The sequence below is a fragment of the Drosophila rhopaloa genome, unplaced genomic scaffold (genome assembly GCF_018152115.1).
Source record: "Drosophila rhopaloa isolate 14029-0021.01 unplaced genomic scaffold, ASM1815211v1 contig_167, whole genome shotgun sequence".
NCBI classification, from domain to species: domain Eukaryota; kingdom Metazoa; phylum Arthropoda; class Insecta; order Diptera; family Drosophilidae; genus Drosophila; species Drosophila rhopaloa.
The window spans coordinates 8,601,869-8,625,771 of record NW_025335047.1 but is presented as its reverse complement, the minus strand read 5'-3'; the positions used below and the strand labels follow the sequence as shown (position 1 = coordinate 8,625,771).

Below are 23,903 nucleotides of genomic sequence, written 5' to 3'. Positions count from 1 at the left end.
TTAGTGTTTTATTTAAGTTTTTGTTTTAAAAACACAAAACGATTCCACAATTCCTCGGAAAATTAATAGTTAATATTTAAGATTCAGTGTCTCTTAATGACAGACTTTAAAACATATTGATAAGTGATTATGTTTGAGTTATCCACAATCAGTGTGTCTCGAGCAAGAATACTGAATTCGTAAAGCAGTTTTCAAGCAGTTGAACGTGAATTCGTATATACCATTTTGCAGTATTTTCTTGATAGTGCACTTCGGGCCCACTGCTTGTGAGTAATAATTTTTTCGACATTAATAATTTTAGCTGTTGTCCAAATGTCTCACCAAACGGGTATCCGAGGTTTGTTATCACAAGGAGTCCTTGAACATTGTTCCTTACATTCCCCTTCCTTATTTCAGCCAACGAGCAGCTGGCCAAGGTGTTCGGAAAAGCGAAAAATGGTAAATTTCGCGTGATAAAAGTTTCGATCGAGAATGGTGAGTGGATTTTCTCCAGAAACGTATATACACACGATATATACTAAGTACGAGATTTGATAACGAGGCTTCCGGTTTCACCCCGCCCTATTTACAGAGCAGCTGAGTTGTGGTGCCACGGCGGAGTCGAAAAAGGACTGGGAGCGCGACTACGATAAGTTGATAGGACCTCTCCTGGAGAAGGATGTGCCCTGCTATATTCTCTACCGCCTGGACACCAAGATCCCCCTCGGCTACAGTTGGCTCCTCATCAGCTGGACGCCGGACACGGCCAGCATTCGACAGAAGATGGTCTACGCCTCCACAAAGGCCACGTTGAAAACGGAGTTCGGATCCGCCTACATAACCGAGGAGCTGCATGCCACCACTTTGGATGAGTCCACGTTGGAAGGATATCGCCGGCACAAGCAGGAATTTGCTGCTCCCGCTCCCTTGACCACCAGGGAAGAAGAGCTGAAGGAACTGCGGAAAACCGAGGTCCACACAGAGATTAACACGAATACAAGGCATCAAACTCTGGGCGGGATCAACTGCCCCCTGAGCGAGCAGACTGTGGCCGCCATCCAGGATCTGGTGCGCGGAAATCACGACTACCTGCAGTTCCGCATCGATCTGGAGGAGGAGCAAATCCACGTCTCGCATGCGGCCAAAGTGGAACTTGCCGATCTCCCGAAACAGGTGCCCGAGGATCATGCCCGCTACCACCTCTTTCTGTTCAGGCACACGCACGAGGGCGACTACCTCGAGTCGTACGTGTTCGTCTACTCCATGCCAGGATATTCCTGCTCCGTGCGCGAGCGCATGATGTACTCCAGCTGCAAGGCTCCCTTCCTCGAGGAGCTGGCGGCCCTCGGCGTCGAGGTCGTCAAGAAGGTGCGTTTATATGATCTATCAATCTTTACGAGCAGGTGTGGCTGCACTAATGACACTAAAGATTATGGCTAATGGTGATTTCCCATCAATATGTCGCTTATTTATAGATTTATTGGGCGGAAATCACCAATTACGAATTAGTTCGCAGTCAGCTAAACTTATAATTTCTTAAAATTGGAAATCCCTACAATTATTTTGAATTGGTTTCGTTAATATGAATAATAATTACTTTGTTTTATCCCCCAGTTGGAAATCGACAGCGGCAGCGAGTTGACCGAAGCCTTCCTGCAGGATGAGCTGCACCCGAAGAAGATCCTGCACCGACCGGCTTTTGCCAAGCCCAAGGGGCCACCAAATCGCGGCGCTAAGCGTCTCACGCGTCCCACCGACGAGGACTAAGTCTGAATCCCGATCCCATCGAGTCAATTCTATATATCCACCTCAACCTCTTGTTCCTGGCAGAGCATTTAATTTATTGTATCCAAACGAGTCCGTGTTCATCCGCATCTCTTCCGTGTTGTGTCTATCTGTCGTCCTGTATTTATATGTGTCCGTACGCCAATCGATATCTTTAGAGGCACTAGGCATCAACTGAAACATCGCATAGCAGTAGCCAATCTGGGCTTCCTTAAATGTATTCTTGTCTATGTAACTTTAGATGGACATATTTGCAATTTATTTAAATTAAAAAACTCAACTAAGTTTACACTGGCGTCTACTTAATATACTCGAAACTCACTTGACCGAGTCGAGGGATACCTCAGAGGATTTCTTTTCATCATGGGCCTTAAACAACTCAGGGGTTTCATCCTCCGTCAGTTTTTTGAACGCCAGCTGAATGTTTTCGTCGCGATCCAGTCGCCACTTGTACTGCCAGTAGCGCACTTCCTCCATCGAAGTGCCGGATGCCTTCATCAGCAGCAGGGAGGTGACTCCAGCGACTCCGCCCAAGAAGCCACCAATGATCCCGCCTGCTGCCATACCCCGTAGTCCCAGATTTACTTTGTAAAGGGAGCCGGTGACGGATCCAGCGGCCAAGTACTCGTAGATAGATGATTTTCCACGGTACACCGACATGCACGTAATGATGCCACTGTGTGATAAAATAGATAGGAAATATAATTAATTATAAATAACGCTTTTCGGACTTGGGAATGACAAACTTACAAGTAGGAAGTGGTGAAAAGTCCCACTCGCCAACCCCATTTAAAGCCGCCTTTGGCAAAGTTAACAGTAAATTGGTCCTGAAGCTTTTTCTGTAATACGAAATTAAAGATTGGTAAATTATATACTTAAATTAAAATGATTGCTCCCACCTTGGCATCAAAGTGCGATTTGAAAGCTGTGGCCTGGTTGTTCTCCATGAAATTCATGTAGCCCACGCGCGATTGTGTAACTCCACCGTAAATCGCTCCAATGAGGAATCCCAGGAAGCCGGCCTGATAAATTGAATTCAGTTCAGAGGATATACTACCGAACTCGCTAATTAAATGCAAAAGTTCGTCATTAGTTTCGTTGTAATTGAAAAATTTAAAGATTTCTTACTCGATTGTAAACATATGTTTAAGGCGCTCCATTCCTGTTTCCTCTGGTGGTTTACTGGCTAGGAATGCCTTGTAGGTCTTGTTTTCCTTATCCACTATGTCATCTGCGCCGCGTTCTAGGACTGGCAGAATGCCGGCAATCAAAAACCGTCGTCCTTTCCACAAGAAACTCATTTTATAGGCGGGTTAAATAACGAGGATAAATGAAAACAACAAAATCAGCTGTTTACCGGCTGTGCAAGTGTTGGAAACTGTGGTTGTATTTAGTGTTGTCTAATGTACTTTTATTTGTTCCAATTGGATTTGTTTTGCTATAAATATATTGTTTTTATTAACGACTCAAGGTGATTATTTGTATGTTAGTAATCATTTATTTTTATTTTACAAAATTTTATTTGGCTCCCAAAAATATTGTTGTAAAAATTTGTTTTTGTTATAATTACCAAAACCACCTAGTGATTAGAATTCAACGTTTACCAACACTGCACAACAACAACGCCGCCAAACGCGTTGTCGGCGAAACATTTGTTGTGAAATTTTTATAAGATTTTACCAGTAAATTCATTGCTAAAACAAATAATTGTTTTTTTATTAAGACGCATAAAGTGCTCTTGCACTTTAGAAAATCAACATCATGATGTACGACAACGATGAGGGTGAGTAAAATGATTTTGCTAAAAGTGCCTATGCACGTTGGCATGAAGAAAAACGAACATGGCGGCTGGAGTGCTAGGGCTCCGATTTACTTGATTCTTTTGGATTCTTATTGCAAAGTAACTTCTTGCAGAGCTGTACGAGGAAGAGAATGCCGAGGAGATCTCCCACGAGCTGTGGCAGGAGGCTTGCTGGATCGTGATAAACGCCTACTTCGACGAAAAGGGTTTGGTGCGGCAGCAATTGGACAGTTTCGATGAGTTCATCCAGATGTCAGTGCAGCGCATCGTGGAGGACTCACCGGCTATCGAGCTTCAGGCGGAGGCTCAGCACACGTCCGGTGAGGTGGAAACACCCCCGAGATTCTCCCTGAAATTCGAACAAATCTACCTATCCAAGCCAACGCATTGGGAGAAGGACGGTTCACCTAGTCCTATGATGCCTAACGAGGCCCGCCTGCGAAATCTTACCTATTCCGCTCCCCTCTACGTGGACATCACGAAAACCAAGAATGTGGAGGGCCTGGATCCCGTGGAAACGCAGCACCAGAAAACCTTCATTGGCAAGATCCCCATCATGCTGCGGTCCACCTACTGCCTGCTCTCCCAGCTCACGGATCGTGATCTTACGGAGCTGAACGAGTGCCCGCTGGATCCCGGTGGCTACTTTATCATCAACGGGTCGGAGAAAGTGCTAATTGCCCAGGAAAAGATGGCCACCAACACAGTGTATGTTTTCAGCATGAAGGACGGAAAATATGCATTTAAGACTGAAATCCGTTCGTGCTTGGAGCACAGCTCTCGACCCACATCAACACTGTGGGTAAACATGATGGCCAGGGGATCCCAGAACATCAAAAAGTCAGCTATTGGACAAAGGATAATTGCCATCTTACCTTACATCAAACAAGAGATACCCATCATGATTGTGTTCCGAGCATTGGGCTTCGTGGCCGATCGTGATATCCTGGAGCACATCATCTACGACTTCGATGATCCCGAGATGATGGAAATGGTGAAGCCATCTCTGGATGAAGCCTTCGTGGTGCAGGAGCAGAATGTTGCCTTGAACTTCATTGGTGCAAGAGGTGCCCGTCCTGGAGTCACAAAAGACAAGCGTATTAAGTATGCCAAGGAAATCCTGCAAAAGGAAATGTTGCCCCATGTGGGAGTCTCCGATTTCTGCGAGACGAAGAAGGCGTATTTCCTGGGCTACATGGTGCACCGCCTGTTGCTGGCCTCCTTGGGCAGAAGAGAACTCGATGACCGAGATCATTATGGAAACAAGCGATTGGACCTTGCTGGACCATTGCTGGCCTTCCTCTTCCGAGGATTATTCAAAAATCTGATGAAGGAGGTGCGCATGTACACACAGAAGTTCATCGATCGCGGAAAGGACTTCAATCTGGAGTTGGCCATCAAGACAAACATTATTACAGATGGTCTGCGGTATTCCCTGGCCACTGGAAACTGGGGCGACCAGAAGAAAGCCCATCAGGCTAGAGCCGGTGTCTCCCAGGTGTTGAATCGCTTAACCTTCGCCTCTACTCTCTCCCATTTGCGGCGTGTTAACTCGCCTATCGGAAGGGATGGTAAACTGGCGAAACCGCGTCAGCTGCACAATACCCTGTGGGGCATGCTGTGTCCCGCTGAAACTCCCGAGGGAGCTGCTGTCGGTCTAGTGAAGAACCTCGCTCTAATGGCCTACATATCTGTCGGATCACAACCTTCGCCCATTCTGGAGTTCTTGGAGGAGTGGTCCATGGAGAATCTGGAGGAGATCGCACCCTCTGCCATCGCTGATGCCACCAAGATCTTTGTGAATGGCTGCTGGGTGGGTATCCATCGTGATCCTGAGCAGCTGATGGCCACGCTTCGCAAACTGCGTCGCCAGATGGACATCATCGTGTCGGAAGTGTCCATGATCCGAGACATTCGAGATCGTGAGATCCGAATCTACACAGATGCTGGTCGCATTTGTAGGCCTCTCCTCATCGTTGAAAACGGATCGCTGCTGCTGAAGAAGACCCATGTGGAGATGTTGAAGGAGCGTGACTACAATAACTACAGTTGGCAGGTCTTGGTGGCCTCCGGAGTGGTGGAATACATTGACACCCTGGAGGAGGAAACCGTCATGATTGCCATGTCTCCGTACGATCTGAAGCAGGACAAGGATTATGCCTATTGTACCACGTACACGCATTGCGAAATTCATCCGGCCATGATCCTGGGCGTGTGCGCCTCCATTATTCCCTTCCCTGATCACAACCAGAGTCCGCGTAACACCTATCAAAGCGCTATGGGTGAGTTTATAATAAAATAATATACAAAATAATATTCTAATTTATCTGATAATTTACAAAGGTAAACAAGCTATGGGCGTCTACATCACGAACTTCCACGTGCGTATGGACACGCTGGCTCACGTTTTGTACTATCCGATGAAGCCCCTGGTGACCACTCGTTCCATGGAGTACCTGCGTTTCCGAGAACTACCAGCTGGCATCAACTCAATCGTGGCCATTCTCTGCTACACGGGCTACAACCAGGAGGATTCTGTCATTCTGAATGCCTCTGCTGTGGAGCGTGGATTTTTCCGCTCGGTGTTCTACCGGTCATACAAGGACTCGGAGAACAAGCGTGTGGGCGACCAGGAGGAGAACTTCGAGAAGCCTCATCGCGGCACATGCCAGGGAATGAGGAATGCTCACTACGACAAGCTGGATGACGATGGTATTATAGCCCCAGGAATCCGTGTATCCGGTGATGATGTAGTTATTGGCAAGACAATTACACTCCCTGAAAACGACGATGAACTGGACAGCAACACGAAGCGCTTTTCCAAGCGAGATGCCTCCACTTTCCTGCGAAACTCTGAGACGGGTATTGTGGACCAGGTGATGCTGACGCTCAACAGCGAGGGCTACAAGTTTTGCAAGATTCGAGTGCGCTCTGTGCGTATCCCCCAGATCGGCGATAAGTTCGCCTCCCGTCACGGTCAAAAGGGAACATGCGGTATTCAGTATCGTCAAGAGGATATGGCCTTCACTTGCGAGGGCTTGGCCCCGGATATCATCATTAATCCCCACGCTATCCCTTCTCGTATGACAATTGGTCATTTGATCGAGTGCCTGCAGGGCAAATTGGGATCCAACAAGGGCGAGATCGGCGATGCCACACCCTTCAACGATGCCGTCAACGTGCAGAAGATTTCCACTTTCCTTCAGGAGTACGGTTATCATTTGCGAGGCAACGAAGTAATGTACAACGGACATACTGGGCGCAAGATTAATGCTCAGGTATATTGAATTCTCTATTCATGTTATTCAATTTTTTTGATTTTTGTCCAAAACTTAATCAAAACCAATCCATCTATTTGTAGGTCTTCTTGGGACCCACCTACTATCAGCGTCTCAAGCACATGGTGGACGACAAAATCCATTCGCGAGCACGTGGTCCTGTCCAGATCCTAGTGCGACAGCCTATGGAGGGTCGAGCCCGTGATGGTGGCTTGCGTTTTGGTGAGATGGAGCGTGATTGTCAGATTTCCCATGGCGCCGCTCAGTTCCTGCGAGAGCGTCTATTCGAGGTCTCCGATCCGTACCGAGTGCACATTTGCAACTTCTGTGGCATAATCGCCATCGCCAATCTGCGCAATAACACGTTCGAGTGCAAGGGCTGCAAGAACAAGACGCAGATTTCCCAGGTGCGTCTCCCGTATGCGGCCAAGCTGCTCTTCCAGGAGCTCATGTCCATGAACATTGCGCCACGTCTGATGGTCAACTAATCATCTGCAGTTTGCTGACCAGACCACTTAATCGCCCTAAGATAAATGTTACCACTTAATTATTAAATTACCATAATTGTGACAACTCAATTAGGTGTTTTGTCTGGCGTTTTCTATTATTCCCAAACTGGAGCGAATGCCCGCCGTGCATTTTTAAAAACGCGGACGTGCCACAAGCGTTTTGGGCGAAAGTCTACACGGGTTCAAGAGCTCCCAAAGGAATGTGATTTATTTGCTTATTTGAAATAAGTTATTTTGCTCACAACCAGTTTTTTTTTGGGGTATATGGATTTAGTTACACCTTTGTAAAATTGTATATTTGAAACAAAAGAATGCTATCATCTTTAACTACAAACCCATTTATTATTAGATACTCCTTTTTAGATTTAAAAACAATTTAAAAGTTTTACCATGAAGTTAAAAGCTTGAGAGAAACTTAAATTTTTTAGTTTGTGAGTTGTAATAGCATAACAAGTTGTAACTATAACTGATTGAGCTTAGTATTGGTTCATGAAGGCTTTTAAAGTTCATTATTAAGGTATTCAGATATGAATCAACGTTCTTGTAAGATCTTGTTATTATATGCTCCAATTCCATTTTGGCAATCCCGCAACAAAGTCCATTATGCGATAAAATACTTCAGCCTTAAGCGTATTCACAATTCGGCTTTCAATGGAAAGCCTTTCCATTTCCATTTATTTTTTTTGTTGTGCTTTTGTTGCTTTCTTTGATTTTGACGTAATGCTTTGGACCGCAGTCTGTGACGCCCAGTGACAAAAGGGATTAGTTCTTTGTTGTCGGGTGTGGGGATTGGGAGGTAGAATGTTGGTGGAGCCGGAGCCACAGCCGCCAATCGACTGACAGTTATTAATTGCCACTTGACGTGGTTCCGACGGCACAAGAAGGGGCCCCTACAAGTTCGTGTAGCTGCCAATGTTGATACCAATGTTGGGGCTGTTGGCCAAGACGATGCTGACACCCATCAGTCAGCGAGCCTGAACCCGGCTTATGAGTAATTGAAATTGCGTGTAAATCCGCGAACGCAAAGTGGCGCCGCGATAAGAGTTCAGAACGGAACAAAAAAACGCTGCACTTCGGCACTCCTGAGGTATTTATTTATAGCGTCTTAAAAATAACTTATATTACTCCTTTTTATCGTTAAGCCGTCTCCCCTTATTTATCTCCGTTGCTAAAAACACTGATGGCGTAGAACTCGGGAACTCGGTAAACCTTCAGTCGTTCGTGGCTAAATCGTCCGTTGGTGAGGGCCTTCACGTAGAAAATGTCTTTCAGACCGATGTTCTTTCTCTGAGAGGGTTTCGTCTTCTCCATGACAAGGCGCTGCTGTTTGGGGCGATAGCCACTGGACTTATCCTGCAGCAGCTTCACGAATATGATATCCTGTTCGTCATTTCGACCCCCTAGAGTTCTCGCCTGGTAGAGATTCTCACGTGGCTGGGGATAAATCAGCACAGGTTGAATGGGCAGCACCTGGCTGGGCGACGTGGGATAGGCCTCCAGTTCATCCGGCTCCAGATCACTAAGGTGGAGGGCAGGAGCTGCCCAGGATGTGCTGGAAAGGTAAGCTCCCACTAGGAGTAACACACCAATTAAGTGGTTTATCTAGAATAAAAAAATATAACAATTCAAGTAACTTTATATTCTTTCTAAGTAAGTATAAACTTATTCCACATAATTTTAAAAAAAGTTCTTATGATTTTAGATAAAATATGATATTTTTTTTAAATTAACCATGTTCTAAATGTTGCTCTACAAAATTGAAGCCAATTTGAAAAGTGACTTTACGTATTAAACAAACATGTTCTCGGCAATTAGTTAAGATTTATATGTTTGTGCGGTATTTTTCGGAAAGGATTTATTGTTCTAATTTAGAGGATTTTAAGAAAATCCATTAATAAATCAAATAAATCATGAGCCGGCATACTTCTGTGCAAAGCAATTATTAAATTACATAAATTAAATGTTTTTCTGATACTTGTTCAAATTTGTGAAACATTTGCAATTTGGCAAAAATATGTGTACAAAAATAAACTTTTACGACTGAAACAGAATCCAATTAATACAGTTATGAAATTTAATATTATAACGATGCTGTTTGACTTTTAAGGCTCATTTATCACACTGATTTAATAATGGACAAGCCTGATCAAAGATAAGATAGATGAGAAAATTATGAAGCTATAACCAAATCCTGTTTAACACAGATCTTAACACACTTTTTTTGCATCGATTGTAAATGATTTATAACATTGACAGATTGATTTTATCACGCCTATTTGCATATCTAATTGATCTACAAAACTCGGCAAATTAATTGAGCTTTGTGACCAACCAGAATTGGTTCCAGTCAAAACACAGTGTGATATTTGGCCATTAGCGGGCAAAGTGACTTGGTTCTTGTCTTTGAATTACCGTTTTCATTGCGTTTTGTAATTCCCAGCTCAAGTTCGCTCGACTAAAATCGAATTTATATTTATTTTTGAACCTAAGCGGCTTTGGTTCGCTTTTCGGCACTCTTGCCCTTTTTGGCCAATAAAAACGTAATATCACAGACGATAAAACCGGCGATCGAGCGCGACGCGCGAATGTCAGAAGCAGACTGGCGTGCGACAAGGCCAAGTTAACTTCATTTACCGCCCGACGAAGCCACCGGCAGAAGCCGAAACTGAAGCTCAAGTAAAAAAAAATAAAAACTGAACATACAAAAAAAAGAAGGCCCGAGCTGGATGAAGAAAGAGCAGCCGCAGCAGCGCAGCTTCGAAGCTGTCAACAAATTGCAAACAACGCCAGGTGGCTCCGTTAACACCCATTTTCTACCAGAGAAACATCTCGCAAACCAATAAAAATATTAAAAAAATGTAAATATTTATTTACTAGTAATTCTCATTTTCTTTCTAAAATAAACATAACAAAGTTAAAAGAGATCATTGCCTGCCTTATCATATATCTTGGGTTTTTATTTATTTTAATATTTATATTTAATAGGGTATAGAATGAAAAATAAATAACAAAAAACTTATTACCAGAAAAATATCTTAATTAGCAATTTAATAATGATCTTTAAGTTAAGGTATTTTCTAAAAATACATTTTTGTAACAAAACAAATAACTTAGCTTAACAATGGTGTAATAAAATCATTTGACCTCGTAAGTCAAAAAGTATACTCCATTAGATTAATTTCCTACCCACTTATCGGTAATGGGTTAACATATAAAGATGGTTTAAGGGGCGGTTTATTCGGTGTTTGTGCTATTAATTGATCACTAGGTCGGAGTGTCGATAGGGTCAATGTTATCAACACACGAACAGATCAATCACCTGTGTTTGATGAGCTCAAAACTAATTTCCAGTTGCTTACATTTCGTTTTATCTACTGGTAATTTTATGCTCTTGCCCCCAGTGATGTCAAATTTATTATTATAGCCGCTGAATGGGAAGCTAGGTAAATGGAAAAAATCACATAAACGGCAGAAATAAATTTAAACAAGTAGAAATGCTTAATTAGCGAATAAATATTTGCGCAGCCTTGGGTTTAGTAAAGAGTTTTGCACACTTGCTGGATGGTTTTTTAAGTGTTTATCCGATGCCTTTTGTATGTTTGCAGTTGAGGTTAACAATAATAATAGAAATTTCTAGTTAAATACATATTGTCGAGGGTTCTTCAGTTTGATTGCTGGCAAATCAATCATACGCACCGTGGCCCCAGAGTTGAAAATCAATTACAACGTGATGCAGAAACAGAGATAAATAAATAAGCAGCGGTAATTGAAGCAACATAACGAGACGAGGGCTGATACAAGGCCAAAAGCGAAATTTAATCGCTTTAAATGTGAAATTATGGCCAAAAAGGTAACGGAAAGTAAACAAATAAACACCCAAGTGAAGCGCAAATAATTACAAAACTTTATATTGTTTGGTAAATCAAAACAGTTGTCGCCGATTTCGCTGGAACTCGATTGAGATTCGTGACTGATTAATTGCAGCGCATCTCGAGCCCCCTTTTCCGCACTTTGCATATTCGATTTGGGCTTTCGTTTCGGACTTGTTTTCGCTTTCGGTCCGATTCTTTTTGGCCAAGAAGAGTCCGCTTTTAATGAGCTCATTCGCATGCTCACCTGGAATCGTGTGAAAGGTGAATACTTATGTTGGGCAGCTCTGTCAATCGGATGTTGTTTTTGCTTTGTACCCACACCGCTACCGTTTGAGCAAACCTCTAAAAAAAAGGGAAAGCTTTTCGATTTCAGAGGTGTCGGTATCGATGTTTGTGGCGCCAGCATTAGCCACAAATTGTGGTTTATGCGTCTGGCCAAAAGCCATAGGCGTTGTGGGAGTAAAATGATACCTGTTATATGTACTTTAGGCAGCAAAGGGTAATCTCTTTTTTTCACGAATATAATAGAACAGAGTGCATACAAATGGAAATTCAGCGAATGAAAAGCTCATTGTAAATATTCAAAGCATTTAGTTTTATTCCAATTTGTAAAAAGTTGATTCAATAAAACGAATTCAATGCGGCTAAATCTGTTTAGTTTTTGCTGAAATATTCATTACGGCTTGGTTCTATGATTGTTTATTGTGACATCAGGGTATTTATTTGTTTTATTATTTACGTTTAATTTGGATATTTTTGTTACATATTATATAAATCAAAACTGCGAAGCGGGAAGTAGGAAGGCTTATGGAATTATTCAATATTGTTTGCTATATTTCGCATCTCCCCATATTTATTATTTTTTTGCGAATTTATTATGCAATATATTGTTGTTAGCAGCGGCATTTTATTATGCTATTATATCACTCTGCTGATGAAAGCAAAATGCATCAAACTGAGTCACCAAAAAAAAAGAGTGAATTTGAATAGTTTTAATATTCATTGTATAGGTTTCTATGGGTAAGTAAATGTTCACATTTTAGATTTAAATGCCTCATTGAAACAGGGTAGATTTTTTATCATTATTCTATAACAACTTTATTATGTGGTTCGTCCTTATTGAGACTCAATAAACCGTAAAATGAATATGTTAATTGCTTTAACTTTATTTATTGCCATTAAACCCATTTAACATTAAATATTCAGCTGAAAATAATTAATACACACGTTTTTTTCCCCGTAGCGTCTGCTTTTTGCCTTTTGAATAATTTTGATTTGCGTTAAAGAGCACCACCGTAATCCCAATGGCCAGATTTAAGCGGATATTTCACATTCAACACCTTCTGCTGTTGGATTGTTCGCTATTTCGCACAATTTCCCGGGCTGTTCGGCCCTCATTAGCATTGTTAATTGATAAGAGTTGGAGGGTTGGTAAAAGCGAAACAAAGCAAACGCACAGTTTATAACGAAATAATCATAATTCTGTGGAGGAGAAAGAATGCCTGCGAGCGTGTTAGTAATATTATTCATGTAAATGAGCAAGTTCTGTCTTTGGCTTTGTGCAAATACGAAAAGCCAAAAGGTGCTTAACTATGAAATACGATGACAAGACAAACGGCGTTTGCCGCGCGTTTTTAATTACCATAATTACATAACTGCACTCACACCAACACGCACTTGCCATCACACGCACGCACTCACACACACAGCAGAATGTTGCCCACGCCTAGAAGTATGCAGCACATTCACCTAGGCAGTAAAGGGTTAAAGGATGGGAATAGTGGAGTTCGTAGAGCTGACTGGGTTTTTACTTAAAAAGCTGAAGTAAAATATAGTTATTTATTTATTAGAGGTTTTTAGGTATTTGTCTTTAAGGCATCCCCTATATTTACAGGTTATAGTAGCTTACATTCGCCTTTAATATTTGTAATTCAAAAATTCAATAAAAAACTTCCTTTTTTGTAAATAAACTTTTAAATAAAAAATTTGGTAAGTGTAATTTTCTTAACATAAACAATTTTTGTTAGTTTATAAACCAAAAATCGAGCAAACCCAAAATAAATCGTTCAACAAAGGCCCTTAAATCGGGCCATTAGAGAAAACAGATTTTCCATTCTGGCGGAGCCGAAACAGAGTCGAACAATTAGCCCCAAGGAAACTAAAGCCCCACCTATTTTTATTCGGGAGAAGATCGAATGCCCTAGTCAACAAAATAGTTGAGCTTGTCGGAAAAGATAACTTTCATGTTATTCCGCTTATGAAAGGAATATAAGCGAAACTAAACTCCAAACCAAAACCGAAGACGATTTCCGAGCAGTGTCGAAGTACTAAACGATGCCAAAAAGAATTACTACAGTACCAGCTGAAAAGTTGCAAAGGTTTGCAAGTTGTGCTTAAGGAATAGAACCCGATGTGACCCCGCGAAATTACAGAGGCCTTAAAGAAAACGGTTTTGCGCAAAAATGTTATAAACATTATGAACAAAACAAGACCGCAACCACTCTTCAAGGTCGAGCTGGAGCCAGACAGCAGAACTTTGAAAAAACGCAGTGCACCCGATCTACAAGTTGCAGACCTTCGCGGCTCTTCCGTAGGATCACAGTGGAAGAGCCCACAAACGGACCGGACCAGTCAATGCACAAACTGCCAGGAATACGGTCATACCAGGGCTACTGCACCCTCAGGTCAGTATGTGTAGCTTGGAAACGCCACGGCTCCGAATCCTGCCCTGCCAACAAGGAAGACTCTCCACTAAAAAGTGTGAAACTGCCAAGGAAACCACACAGCTAACTACAGAGGCTGTCCAGTCTACAAGGCGATGAAAAGTCGGATGCAACGAGCAACAACGGCACGCTCCCTGAACACACAAAACACTTACATGAGATCACAAACGACACCGGAAGTTTTCTTCGCAAAAGCAGCCAGATCATCATTTGGCCCTTCAATACCACCAACGGAATTTCTTACGCCAGTGCCTAAGATCAGGCACAGCTCACATAGAGCCGAAAGTTGATAACATCCAGCAGGCCATGGACAGCCACAAAGTAACATGGAATCTATGATGATTACTTTCAACAAAATATGATGGAATTTATGTCCTTCAGAAAACCACTATGCAAACCCTTATGCAAAACCAAAATATCTTACTACAAATGCTTGCAGCTCAGCGTCCAAATAAACCAGCCTAGCCTTCGAATAACTCTGTGGAACGCCAACGGTGTTTCACGGCATAAACCAAATAACTCAATTTCTGAACGAAAACCACATCGACGTTATGTTGCTGGCAGAAACGCATCTCACCAGCAAATATAACTTCAAATACGGGGATACACGTCTAGGCACAGATCATCCAGATGGTAAAGCGCATGGCGGCACTGGAATCTTAATAAGAGACCGCGCAAACACCACTTTCACCAACGGTTTGCTAAAAATTATCTGCAAGCTACATCGATAAAATTACAGTTGGGCAACTGCAACCTGCCATTGCCGCTGTCTACGCCCACCCCTTACAGTCTCCGAAGACCAATTCATGGACTTCACAATTCTCTTGGAGAGCGATTCATAGCAGCAGGAGATTACAACGCCAAGCACCGCACTGGGGATCCCGCCTGACCCCCAAAGGAAGGCAACTATATAATGCACTCATTAAAACATGCAACAAACTGGACTACGTTTCACCAGGTAGCCCACATACTGGCCTACAGATCCTAGAAAACTACCGATTTAATTGATTTTGCTGTGACAAAAAACATCTCTCGCAATCTAATATCTGCAAAATCGCTTTTGGATCTATCATCGGACCACTCACCAGTGCTAATAACTCTTCTTCAAAGCCCGGAATTAATCGAGCACCCTCGCAGGCTGACGTCGCATCGAACCAACTGGCTGAAGTTCAAAAAGTACGTAAGTTCCCACATTGAACTAACCCACAGCTCAACATCAAGGAGGACATCGACTGCTACGCCGATGCCCGGAGTCTGTAATCGTCGCAGCAGCCAAAGTCTCAACACCGCAAGGGAGGGACGGGCACACACACCAACACAAAACTAACCATGAAATCGAACAGCTTGTTTGGAAAAAGACGTTGAGACGTACTTGCAAACCAGCGATCGCCATCCTCAAAAAAGTCTTAAAGAAGCGGTCGCAGACTACCAGGGCTCTAAGGCAAAAGAAAAAAACACAACGCCAGTACATTGAAAACTCACCCACCAGCACTAAGCACCCTCCCAAAACTAAGTCGCCGGCCGAAACAGTAATCCCCATAAGAGACTCTTCAGGCAGCTGGGCCAGAAGCGACAAAGACAGAGCTTTACATTTCTTTACACCTTCGAAATGTTTTCAGCCAAACCCCAACTAATTCATTCGCACTACCGTCGCCGCAATTCGAATTGAATCTGAGACGGAGCCAATTCTGTTTCAACCAAATGAAATTGCAAAAGTAATCAGCGAGCAATTGAAACCAAAAAAGGCCCCAGGCGGTGATCAAATAACTCCCAAAATGTTAATCGAACTTCCAAACTGTGCAGTTGAGGTTATTTGTAAACTCTTCAACGGGATTACACGACTTGGCTATTTCCCAAAAAATGGAAAAACGGTAATCATAATGATCCCAAAGCCAGGAAAGATCACACAATACCAGCTTCGTATAGACCGATAAGTTTACTCGTTCTGTCAAAACTGCTCGAAAATGCCTTCGACGCCATCATTCCATATCTGAAAGAGCACAACGTTATTCCAGCACATCAATTTGGCTTTCGAAAGCCATGGAACAATAGAGCAAGTCAACAGATTAACAACAGAAATAAGGACTCATTCGAGCTGGGAATACTGCAGTGCGGTATTCCTTGACGTTCACAGGCTTGACCGAGTCTGGCTGATGGCCTTATCCATAAAATCAGAACGATCCTGCCAGGAAACACTCACAGGATACTGGAATCGTACCTTACAACAGAGCCTTCGCCGTGAGATGCAACACCACAACATCCGATGACTACGCTATAGGGCTGGGTTCCCCAAGGTAGCGCCCTGGTCCAACCTATTTCTCCTCACACCGCAGATATTCCCACGAACGAGCGGCTAACTACTTCTACATTCGCAGACGATACCGCGATCATAAGTCGGTCCAAATGCCCAACTCAGGCAACAGCACTACTAGCTGATCATCTCGTTGTAGTGGAGAGGTGGTTATCAGACTGGCGTATAAAAATAAATGCGCAAAGTGTAAACACATAACGTTTACTCTTAACAGACAAACGTGTCCCCGCTAACCCTGAATAACACGCCACTTCCACAACTACGATGTAACGTACCTTGGCATCCACCTAGACAGGAGACTTACAGGCGGAGACATATCGAAGCTAAGAAAATTCACCTAAAACTAAAACGAACAGTCTCCATTGGCTTTTAAACGCGCTCCCCCCGCCTGGACTTCAAGGTCCTGCTCTACAATCAACGCTTAAGCCAGTCTGGACCTACGGCTCCCAATTGTGGGAAACGCGAGCAGCAGCAACATCGACATTATTCAGCGAGCACAATCAAAAATCCTGAGAACTATCACTGGGGCACCTTGTATGTTCGGAACGACAGCATCCACAGAGATCTTGGCATTCTACCCGTAAAGATGAAATATCAAAACAAAAGCGTCCTACCACACCAAGCTAACTTCTCATCCAAACCAGCTCGCCAGGGGCCTAGCCAGGGCTTCCATCGGACCCGATTGCAACGCAATGACCTTCCAGCTCAGCAATAGTTATTAGAGCCCCTAAATTTTCGCGCCAGTCACCTTACTGTCAGATAGCTTTTTAATTTAAGATTCTATATACTTATTGTTAGTCTCAATTCAGAGAAGATCCAATAAATAAAATGCAAATGTTAAAAAAAAAAAAAAGTTTATAAAGTCTTAAAGAGATCAATAAATTGTAAAATTTTTTTATATAGCTCATGCTGAATTATTAATTCAGCTATTTTTTAGGTTTTTTAAAACCTATATTGTGTCATCTGAACAGACAACACTGAAGCGGTTTGATGGGGTGGGCTTATGTCGGGGCCCTGTCCCTTTATTGTTGTTATCGCATAAACTTAAATAGTTTTTGCCAGCCACTTTGCGGCTTTTAAGTTATTTTGCGTGCACCACTTGAGCGGGGCACTTTTATTCGGGACCCCGCCCGTCGCACAAGGGTTGCGAAAGGTCCTCGTGGGTCGCATTCTGTGTGCCGGGGCCAAGGACCTTGAGAGTGGGCGGGGAAAAATTACAGAGACAGCAACAGGAACCGCAGTGGGAGTCGGGCTTAATGTCAGTGTTTGAATGTTTAACTGGCTCCGTTAATTAAATTGCCCGTCTCTGGCTGTGTCCCCTACCCTTGGATACTTTTCCACCTGTTTCCCGGCCGCAAATTAAGTCAAAGTTTTCCATTCCCATTTACAGGTTTTCCTGCTGTCTGTTGCATAATTTGCACCCCAAGCTTCTTTTGGCCGGGACTTCCCCTTTGGCGGTCGCGTGGCGGCACAAAAAACTTGGCTAAATGGTTTGCCATTAATTTTTCGTGGCATGCCGGTTATTAACCCGTCTGCCTGCTACCTGATGGTACCCCTCCATTCTTTTCCCCATGTTGCACTCATATTTTTGCAGCGAAGGCGTGGAAGCCCTGTGGGCGTGGCTGACACAGTTTGCAAATCAAAGCTGAAAATCACAGCTGGCTTTGGGCGGGCTGTAACTAATTGAAAAATTACTAAGCCCTCGGCTTCTGGAAAACTTGGGTAACACAAGAAAAAGAACGGAAAATGCATATGTGATTAGAATGTTTCTTGGCTCTAAATACTATTATTATTCGTTTGATTAATGTCTAAAGGTAGATTGTCATTTCTATTTAATATCTTAAAATATCTTAATTCAGCTAACAAAAAACCATAACCATTTTGAAGCGCAATCAACACTCGTTTCGCTCCAATTAAAGAGCGTTGCTGAAAAGATTACACTAGCTTTATAAATATTTAACAAACTCTATTAGTAAAACTAGGCCATTCTCTGTCTAATATAAAGCAATGTCAGGCATTAAAAATAGTTTCTTTCTGTGGTCTTTTTTATCTTACTACCGAGTAATTTCCTCAGCAACTTGGTAATTTGTTCCACTTAATTCTATTGTTGTTGACTCAGGTCGGGGCTGGGAATACACGACGTGACTGCTCCTGAAACTGGCTTATTTGATGAATTCAATTGAATTTCGGTCACATTTTCAATTGTCCGACAATCGAAATGCATTTTGGCTTTCATAAATAAATACGTTTGTTAAATTGTCCATGCTCCGTAGGTTTCGAAGCCGGAATCCGTATTCCGGGTATGGTCCTGTTTGCATGACTGCCCCGAAAATCCCCCTCTCTCCGGAGATTCTACGCCTGTTTGTCACTGGATTTGAATATGCTTTTGATGCTCATCACGTGGCCGGCCAAAAATTGCCTACAGTTGAGCCAGAAAGCCGACACGGGTTGGGGTCAGGGTTCAGGGTCCTGAGTTTCGAGTTTCCAGTCGCAAGTCCCCTTGGATCAAAGGCGCATTTAAGCAGCTTACCGTCAAATGAAAAGCGATTGAAATTTTCATGAATTCCCATCCATTGCCGTAATGAAAAGTGTAGCACAATAAATGCGATTGGCTTTCCTTCGCAGAACTTTTAGCCAACAATTAGTCGAATTGAAGAACAGTTTGTCGAACGCTTTTCAGCAGGACATTAATTGATTTTCGCCGTCAGTTTGATTTTCAATTTTCCACCACGCCCCCTAAGCCCAAGTTAAATGTGGCTAAAAACCAACAGCGGCAAAACAACGGCAAACATGACGAAAAATTGGGAGCAAAATCCCTCAACTTTGATTGCAACATTTTTTTCCGCCAGCGAAACATTTTTCAGCTCTTTTCCCCACAAAATCCACAAACAGCTGGAGCCTTAGATTCGGATTTTTTTTTCTAATTTTCCGTTGTAGTTTCACTCGTTTTCTCTTCTTTTTTTCATACTTTTTGTTTTTTCTTTGCATTTCTCTTTTTATGTTTTCAGAGTCGGATTCAGTAGTTTTTAGATGAATATTTATTAAATTACGCTCAGATAGTAATATTTTATGCTACCACAAATTAAAAGAACTTTGAGAAATAAGTATAGTTTTAAAATTATATAACAATAACGATACATGAATAGTAAGAACATTTTTGGTTTCAATAGTTTTTCAACTTAATCCGCTCCTGACCTCCGGCATCACATTCATTTTGCATTCCCCTATATTTTCCTTATTTTTCCAGATTTAGTGGGTAGCTTTTTTTCGAAGCCGGAACTGGCAAAAGTGTTGCTTGCAAATGTTTACAGTTTAGTTGTGCGGATGTGATAAAAACAATTTGATTGCAAAATAAACTGCACACAGCATCGAACTAGAGAGGACGGGGCAAAATTGCAAAAAAATGTGTGATTGGCGAATGGAAAATGGCATTGGCATTTTTGGCAGAGCCCAGGACACAGGGAAAATGCTTGAGGAAAAGTGCAGAGCACCGAACCGGAATGCGAATGGGAAATGTTTGATTGAGTCCCCGTTTGAATTGAATTCGGACATCAGCAGCCGGCTGTAAAAGGAAATTCTCCAGAATTTCAAAGAGGAGAAAACTGAATTTTAGCATACGCCAGGGTTATTTCACTTTTCAAAGTTCGGCTCCTAATTCGGTTAAGCATTTTATGGGTGCACACTCTACGGATGAGTGGAATCCGAGTGCTTCTGGTTCGATTTGGCTATCATCGAATGGGTTAATTGACTATTAGATAGTGAAATTAAATGGGCTATATTTAAACATTTATTTAAGTTTGTTTTTGCACTTGATTAGTTGTTTTAATCACAATAATTGATTGCTTAAAATCAACTTTTAATTAATCGAAATATATTCTGTAATTTCAATCAATTTGTAATTCGGTAATTTTCATTACGTAAGGAATACAACCTATTTAACAAACATTGAACTGATTCCATTTAATCGGAAAATGTTCATAAAATTGAGTTAACAAACTCGGAATTTAAATTTCCCTTTCTTGCTTTAATTGGAATTAAATATACTAAAATAAAAGACATTCTCCTGTTAATCCTTTCCATGTTAATCTGTGTCAAGTCCAAACGTGGCCAGTTTCGATGTCACTTTGTCCAATTGTCCTTGTTTCCTTTTGACCGCCTGTCTGTCAGTGGTAAGTTATGTGATTAATGGCAACCAAATGGGGGTGGCCCTTCTATGGGCGTCTAATTACATTCCGTCCGTCTGACAAACGGGAACAAAAAACTCATTAACGCACTTGCAACATGTCCTAAATATAATATTCATAATAGTTTCCCCAATTCCTCCTCTTCTCTTTGGTTTAACATATGCGCAAAAGTTTCCGAAAGCTGTAAAAAATAAGCTAGAATGCTATTGCTCAGAGTACCGATAGTCTGTTACCCTGTTTTAAGCACTTATTGTTCAATTTTTATTTGTTAATTTTCTATTTAGATAATAAGATAAAGTTTTAATCAAATAAGTTTATACAATCCATAGTAGCTTACTCATGTATATATATTATACATTTTTTTTAGCTTAAAGTCATTTTGTAACTATGTATGCAGTTTGGTTGTCTATTATTTTGAACATGACATTAATATTTTATAGAATTTTTAGAGGACCTTATACGTACATTTTCCCGAAACCATGTACCCTTGCAGTTTACGAGGTATAAAAACTGAAACAAAAGTGGAAATAAAAACGCAGTGTATGTCGCTCATGAGCGTTAACTTTTCGGCGAGTGTTGCCTTTATGCATGTTGCTAGTGAATAAGGCTAGTGGGTGGGTGGAAAACGGTGGGTGGGCGGAAAATCGTCATGACTCCACGTATTCGCATTACACATGAGCGAAAGTATTTGTGAGAGCCACATGTTTTACATGAATCACAGTTAGTTTTCGGATGCTTTTCCACTTTTCATGCCGGCGAGCTGGAAATGTGTACATAAACCACAGACGTGACAACAAAACTGCGGGCTCCCTTATGCTGTCCTCAGTGTCCTGCGAAAAGTGACAAAAGCATTGACAGGAAACAAAACTGTCCACACGGCCAAACACAGCAACGTAAATAAAGCTGGGTCACAGAAACAAATGAAAAGCCAAGCGAATAAAATGCAGCCAAAGGAAACTTTTTGTTGGCCAAGGATCATGGTCACGGTCGCCCGAACAGATAAGATAAGGACCCTTCGATTCGCTTTCGGATCCATATGAGGATGTGGCTGCCAACTTTTATTGATGGTCGACCGCAAAGTTTTGGGGTCATTTCTCCGACGTAAGCCATGACCTTTCTAGAGTTGTCATTTCTTTGAACTAGTTGGTCAAGTGTATCCCCATATTCGAAAGGTCATTAAAGTATTTTGTTTGTTCTTTACTCTTAGGACAGTTCCTGGTTTTAAAAGAATTTCATCAAGATTGCTTCAAAAGATGCCTAGATATTGAAATTTTGTAATATATTTATAAATGTTTCACAAATATAAATAAATTCATAAAAAAATTGTGCTTATATACATTTTATAATTTAAGTTACAATGCCCTTATCTATTTTAAAAGTTATATATATGCATATTTTCGCAATAAACAAACAATAAAATAGTAATTTTTACAATTCCTATGCCAATTATTCTTGATTCTCATATTTGATGGCATGTATTTCCAATCTTTGTGAATTTACCAAAATTAAATTTGTTTGTCACCTTAACAGACCAATGGACATTTACAATTAAACGATTTAAATTGAATGAGATAACACAATTTTTCTCGGTCAATCGACTCTTGAGGAGAGTTCAAATGAATCAGTTTGAGCGCAGGAACCACACAGCACTAATGCCACACCAATCAGGATCTGTATCAGGAATTTGTGTGTGCGGTGTTTCTGCTGGTTTTGTGTGCTGGGCCAACTGTCAGGCGAGTGTCAATTGTTAATTAAATGTATACCCTCGCCAGTTGCTGCCGCCGAGTTCACTTGATTTGTTTGACCGTACTAAAGCTGTAGCTATCGCAACATATATATAATATGTATATATATAGTCTGGCTTTTGGGAGCGAACCTCCGAGGCTGTCACACAAACTCAGATACATTTATTGCAAAAGTTTGCTACGACAGCATCTAATTTGTGTAAGCTTAATGTTAATGTTGTTACGGCCTTGACAGTTTTATTGCCCGAACTAATAACTTAATTGACAATTCGTAATACGGGGGGTGGTGCTCTTTGCACCTGTTGTGTCGTAATGTTCGTAATTTATGAACTGAAACATAAATAATCGGCTCAATTGATGCTGCACAATTTGATTTATTAATTTTCGACATCGAGCCAGTGGAGTGAATAATCCGATAAATGCCGGAAAGTATGCCATGTATTTGGGATTTGTGCGGATTTCCTATGTGTCGGATCCTCCAATAACTTGCAAAATATCCAAAAAAATATTTATCACATCCATGTAGAGATTGAGGGCGGCGAAAATGTACTCCTCTGGACTAATGGAGTACCTGTGCCTGCCGCCCAACATCAGTTGTGTGTCGTAAACTAAGTAAACGGAAAAGAGCAAGGCGCTTAAGGATGCATACAGGGTGGTGAACAGACCGCCGCCAACGAACATGGTCAGGATGCCGAAGAGCAGCAGGATAATCAGGCAGCTCACCAGGATGCCGCCCATCATGGTGAAGTCGTAACGAGTTTGCAGTGCAAATAGAGTGAGTCCCAGGCAAACTGCCGCCGTAATTACCACGGCCATGAAAATCTCCTTGGGAGCATAGCGACACGCAGCTATGCCCAGTAAAAAGGATTCGGCTAAAGTGAAGGCTGCCAGAAGGATAAAATTCACCGGTGTTCGACGACGGAGGTCCTCGTTGCAGGCCAAAGTCACCAATATAACCACCACGACTAACAGGGCCAACAGAAACATCCAAGTGGATTTAGCCACCTCCAGTCGAACCTGCTTGTCCACAGTAAGTCCTGCGATCACCACCAGCGATGTAATCATTTGCGTTAACAGGATCAGGTACACCTTCCGGATGAATCCACGCCGGATGCTGTCGTTGCAGGACCCAAACCCCTTGTCTTCACCTTCCGGTTCGTTGTCCGATCCGTAGGCTCCATATCTTCCCAGCGGAATGCACTCCGCCTGATGGCTCCGATTTCCATACTGCTGCACTGGTTCTCCGACAACCTGCATAGTGTCCTCAGGATGTCGCACTTGTTATTGTTTATTTTTTAAATTTCAATCGGTGACATCAATAAAACTAATTGAGGGCTTGTACTTGACAGAAATGTCATAAATGGCAGAAAATTCTTTTATATATATTTTTAAATCAATCGAAAGCAGATGAAATTCCGATTGTAATTCCATTTTTTTTTAATTAAATTCAAGAACCCTTTAAAATTACCCTGTCAAAATAAAGTAATTATTTGTTTTATGTTCAATGGTTACCAAAATACCAAAAAAATTGCAGAGTTTTAGAGAATCAAACCACAATCATTTAGAGATATGCCGCTTAGAAATGGGATTTCTGTAAGAAAAATTATGGGCCTAGAAGCGCAGTTTTTGGTCACTTTTCTGCACAGCCATTTTTCGAAAATTTGAAAAATTAAAATAGACGAAAAATCGACAAAAAAAAATTACAAACCTAGATTT

The 23,903-nt window shown here is 41.9% G+C and overlaps 5 protein-coding genes across 5 annotated transcripts; 2 read left to right on the top strand and 3 right to left on the bottom strand.

Moving 5' to 3' along the window:
* Positions 1–250: 250 nt before the first annotated feature.
* LOC108042613 (twinfilin) lies at positions 251–2,053 on the top strand. The gene is made up of 4 exons (XM_017120954.1): positions 251–337; positions 397–474; positions 572–1,347; positions 1,594–2,053. The coding sequence occupies exons 1-4, from the start codon at positions 313–315 to the stop codon at positions 1,744–1,746; spliced, it is 1,032 nt and encodes a 343-aa protein (XP_016976443.1). The 5' UTR covers positions 251–312; the 3' UTR covers positions 1,747–2,053.
* Positions 1,997–3,129, bottom strand: LOC108042615 (RPII140-upstream gene protein). The gene is made up of 4 exons (XM_017120955.2): positions 2,893–3,129; positions 2,664–2,829; positions 2,515–2,603; positions 1,997–2,440 (listed from the first exon to the last, which is right to left on the bottom strand). The coding sequence occupies exons 1-4, from the start codon at positions 3,063–3,065 to the stop codon at positions 2,083–2,085; spliced, it is 786 nt and encodes a 261-aa protein (XP_016976444.1). The 5' UTR covers positions 3,066–3,129; the 3' UTR covers positions 1,997–2,082.
* Positions 3,130–3,384: 255 nt separating this feature from the next.
* LOC108042611 (DNA-directed RNA polymerase II subunit RPB2) lies at positions 3,385–7,421 on the top strand. The gene is made up of 4 exons (XM_017120949.2): positions 3,385–3,547; positions 3,679–5,847; positions 5,909–6,843; positions 6,927–7,421. Exons 1-4 carry the CDS (start codon positions 3,526–3,528, stop codon positions 7,329–7,331), a joined length of 3,531 nt encoding a protein of 1,176 aa, XP_016976438.1. The 5' UTR covers positions 3,385–3,525; the 3' UTR covers positions 7,332–7,421.
* A 1,003-nt stretch (positions 7,422–8,424) lies between these two features.
* On the bottom strand, positions 8,425–10,015 carry LOC108042609. Its single transcript, XM_017120947.2, has 2 exons — positions 9,765–10,015; positions 8,425–8,954 (listed from the first exon to the last, which is right to left on the bottom strand). Exons 1-2 carry the CDS (start codon positions 9,771–9,773, stop codon positions 8,505–8,507), a joined length of 459 nt encoding a protein of 152 aa, XP_016976436.1. The 5' UTR covers positions 9,774–10,015; the 3' UTR covers positions 8,425–8,504.
* Positions 10,016–22,402: 12,387 nt separating this feature from the next.
* Positions 22,403–23,528, bottom strand: LOC108041015 (protein lifeguard 1). The gene has a single exon (XM_017118772.2). The coding sequence runs from the start codon at positions 23,442–23,444 to the stop codon at positions 22,650–22,652; it is 795 nt and encodes a 264-aa protein (XP_016974261.1). The 5' UTR covers positions 23,445–23,528; the 3' UTR covers positions 22,403–22,649.
* Positions 23,529–23,903: the final 375 nt, after the last annotated feature.

What these genes read in the sequence shown, in the direction of transcription:
- LOC108042613 (XM_017120954.1), top strand. Translation starts at nt 313, where the DNA reads ATGTCTCACCAAACGGGTATCCGAG. An exon ending in AAAAGTTTCGATCGAGAATG is followed by an intron (nt 475 to 571) that starts GTGAGTGGATTT and finishes CCCTATTTACAG; the next exon opens with AGCAGCTGAGTTGTGGTGCC. An exon ending in GCGTCGAGGTCGTCAAGAAG is followed by an intron (nt 1,348 to 1,593) that starts GTGCGTTTATAT and finishes TTTATCCCCCAG; the next exon opens with TTGGAAATCGACAGCGGCAG.
- LOC108042615 (XM_017120955.2), bottom strand. Translation starts at nt 3,065, where the DNA reads ATGAGTTTCTTGTGGAAAGGACGACGGTTTTTGATTGCCGGCATTCTG. An exon ending in AAACATATGTTTACAATCGA is followed by an intron (nt 2,830 to 2,892) that starts GTAAGAAATCTT and finishes GCATTTAATTAG; the next exon opens with CGAGTTCGGTAGTATATCCT. An exon ending in AATCGCACTTTGATGCCAAG is followed by an intron (nt 2,604 to 2,663) that starts GTGGGAGCAATC and finishes TTCGTATTACAG; the next exon opens with AAAAAGCTTCAGGACCAATT.
- LOC108042611 (XM_017120949.2), top strand. Translation starts at nt 3,526, where the DNA reads ATGATGTACGACAACGATGAGG. An exon ending in GATGTACGACAACGATGAGG is followed by an intron (nt 3,548 to 3,678) that starts GTGAGTAAAATG and finishes AACTTCTTGCAG; the next exon opens with AGCTGTACGAGGAAGAGAAT. An exon ending in CACCTATCAAAGCGCTATGG is followed by an intron (nt 5,848 to 5,908) that starts GTGAGTTTATAA and finishes TAATTTACAAAG; the next exon opens with GTAAACAAGCTATGGGCGTC.
- LOC108041015 (XM_017118772.2), bottom strand. Translation starts at nt 23,444, where the DNA reads ATGCAGGTTGTCGGAGAACCAGTGCAGCAGTATGGAAATCGGAGCCAT.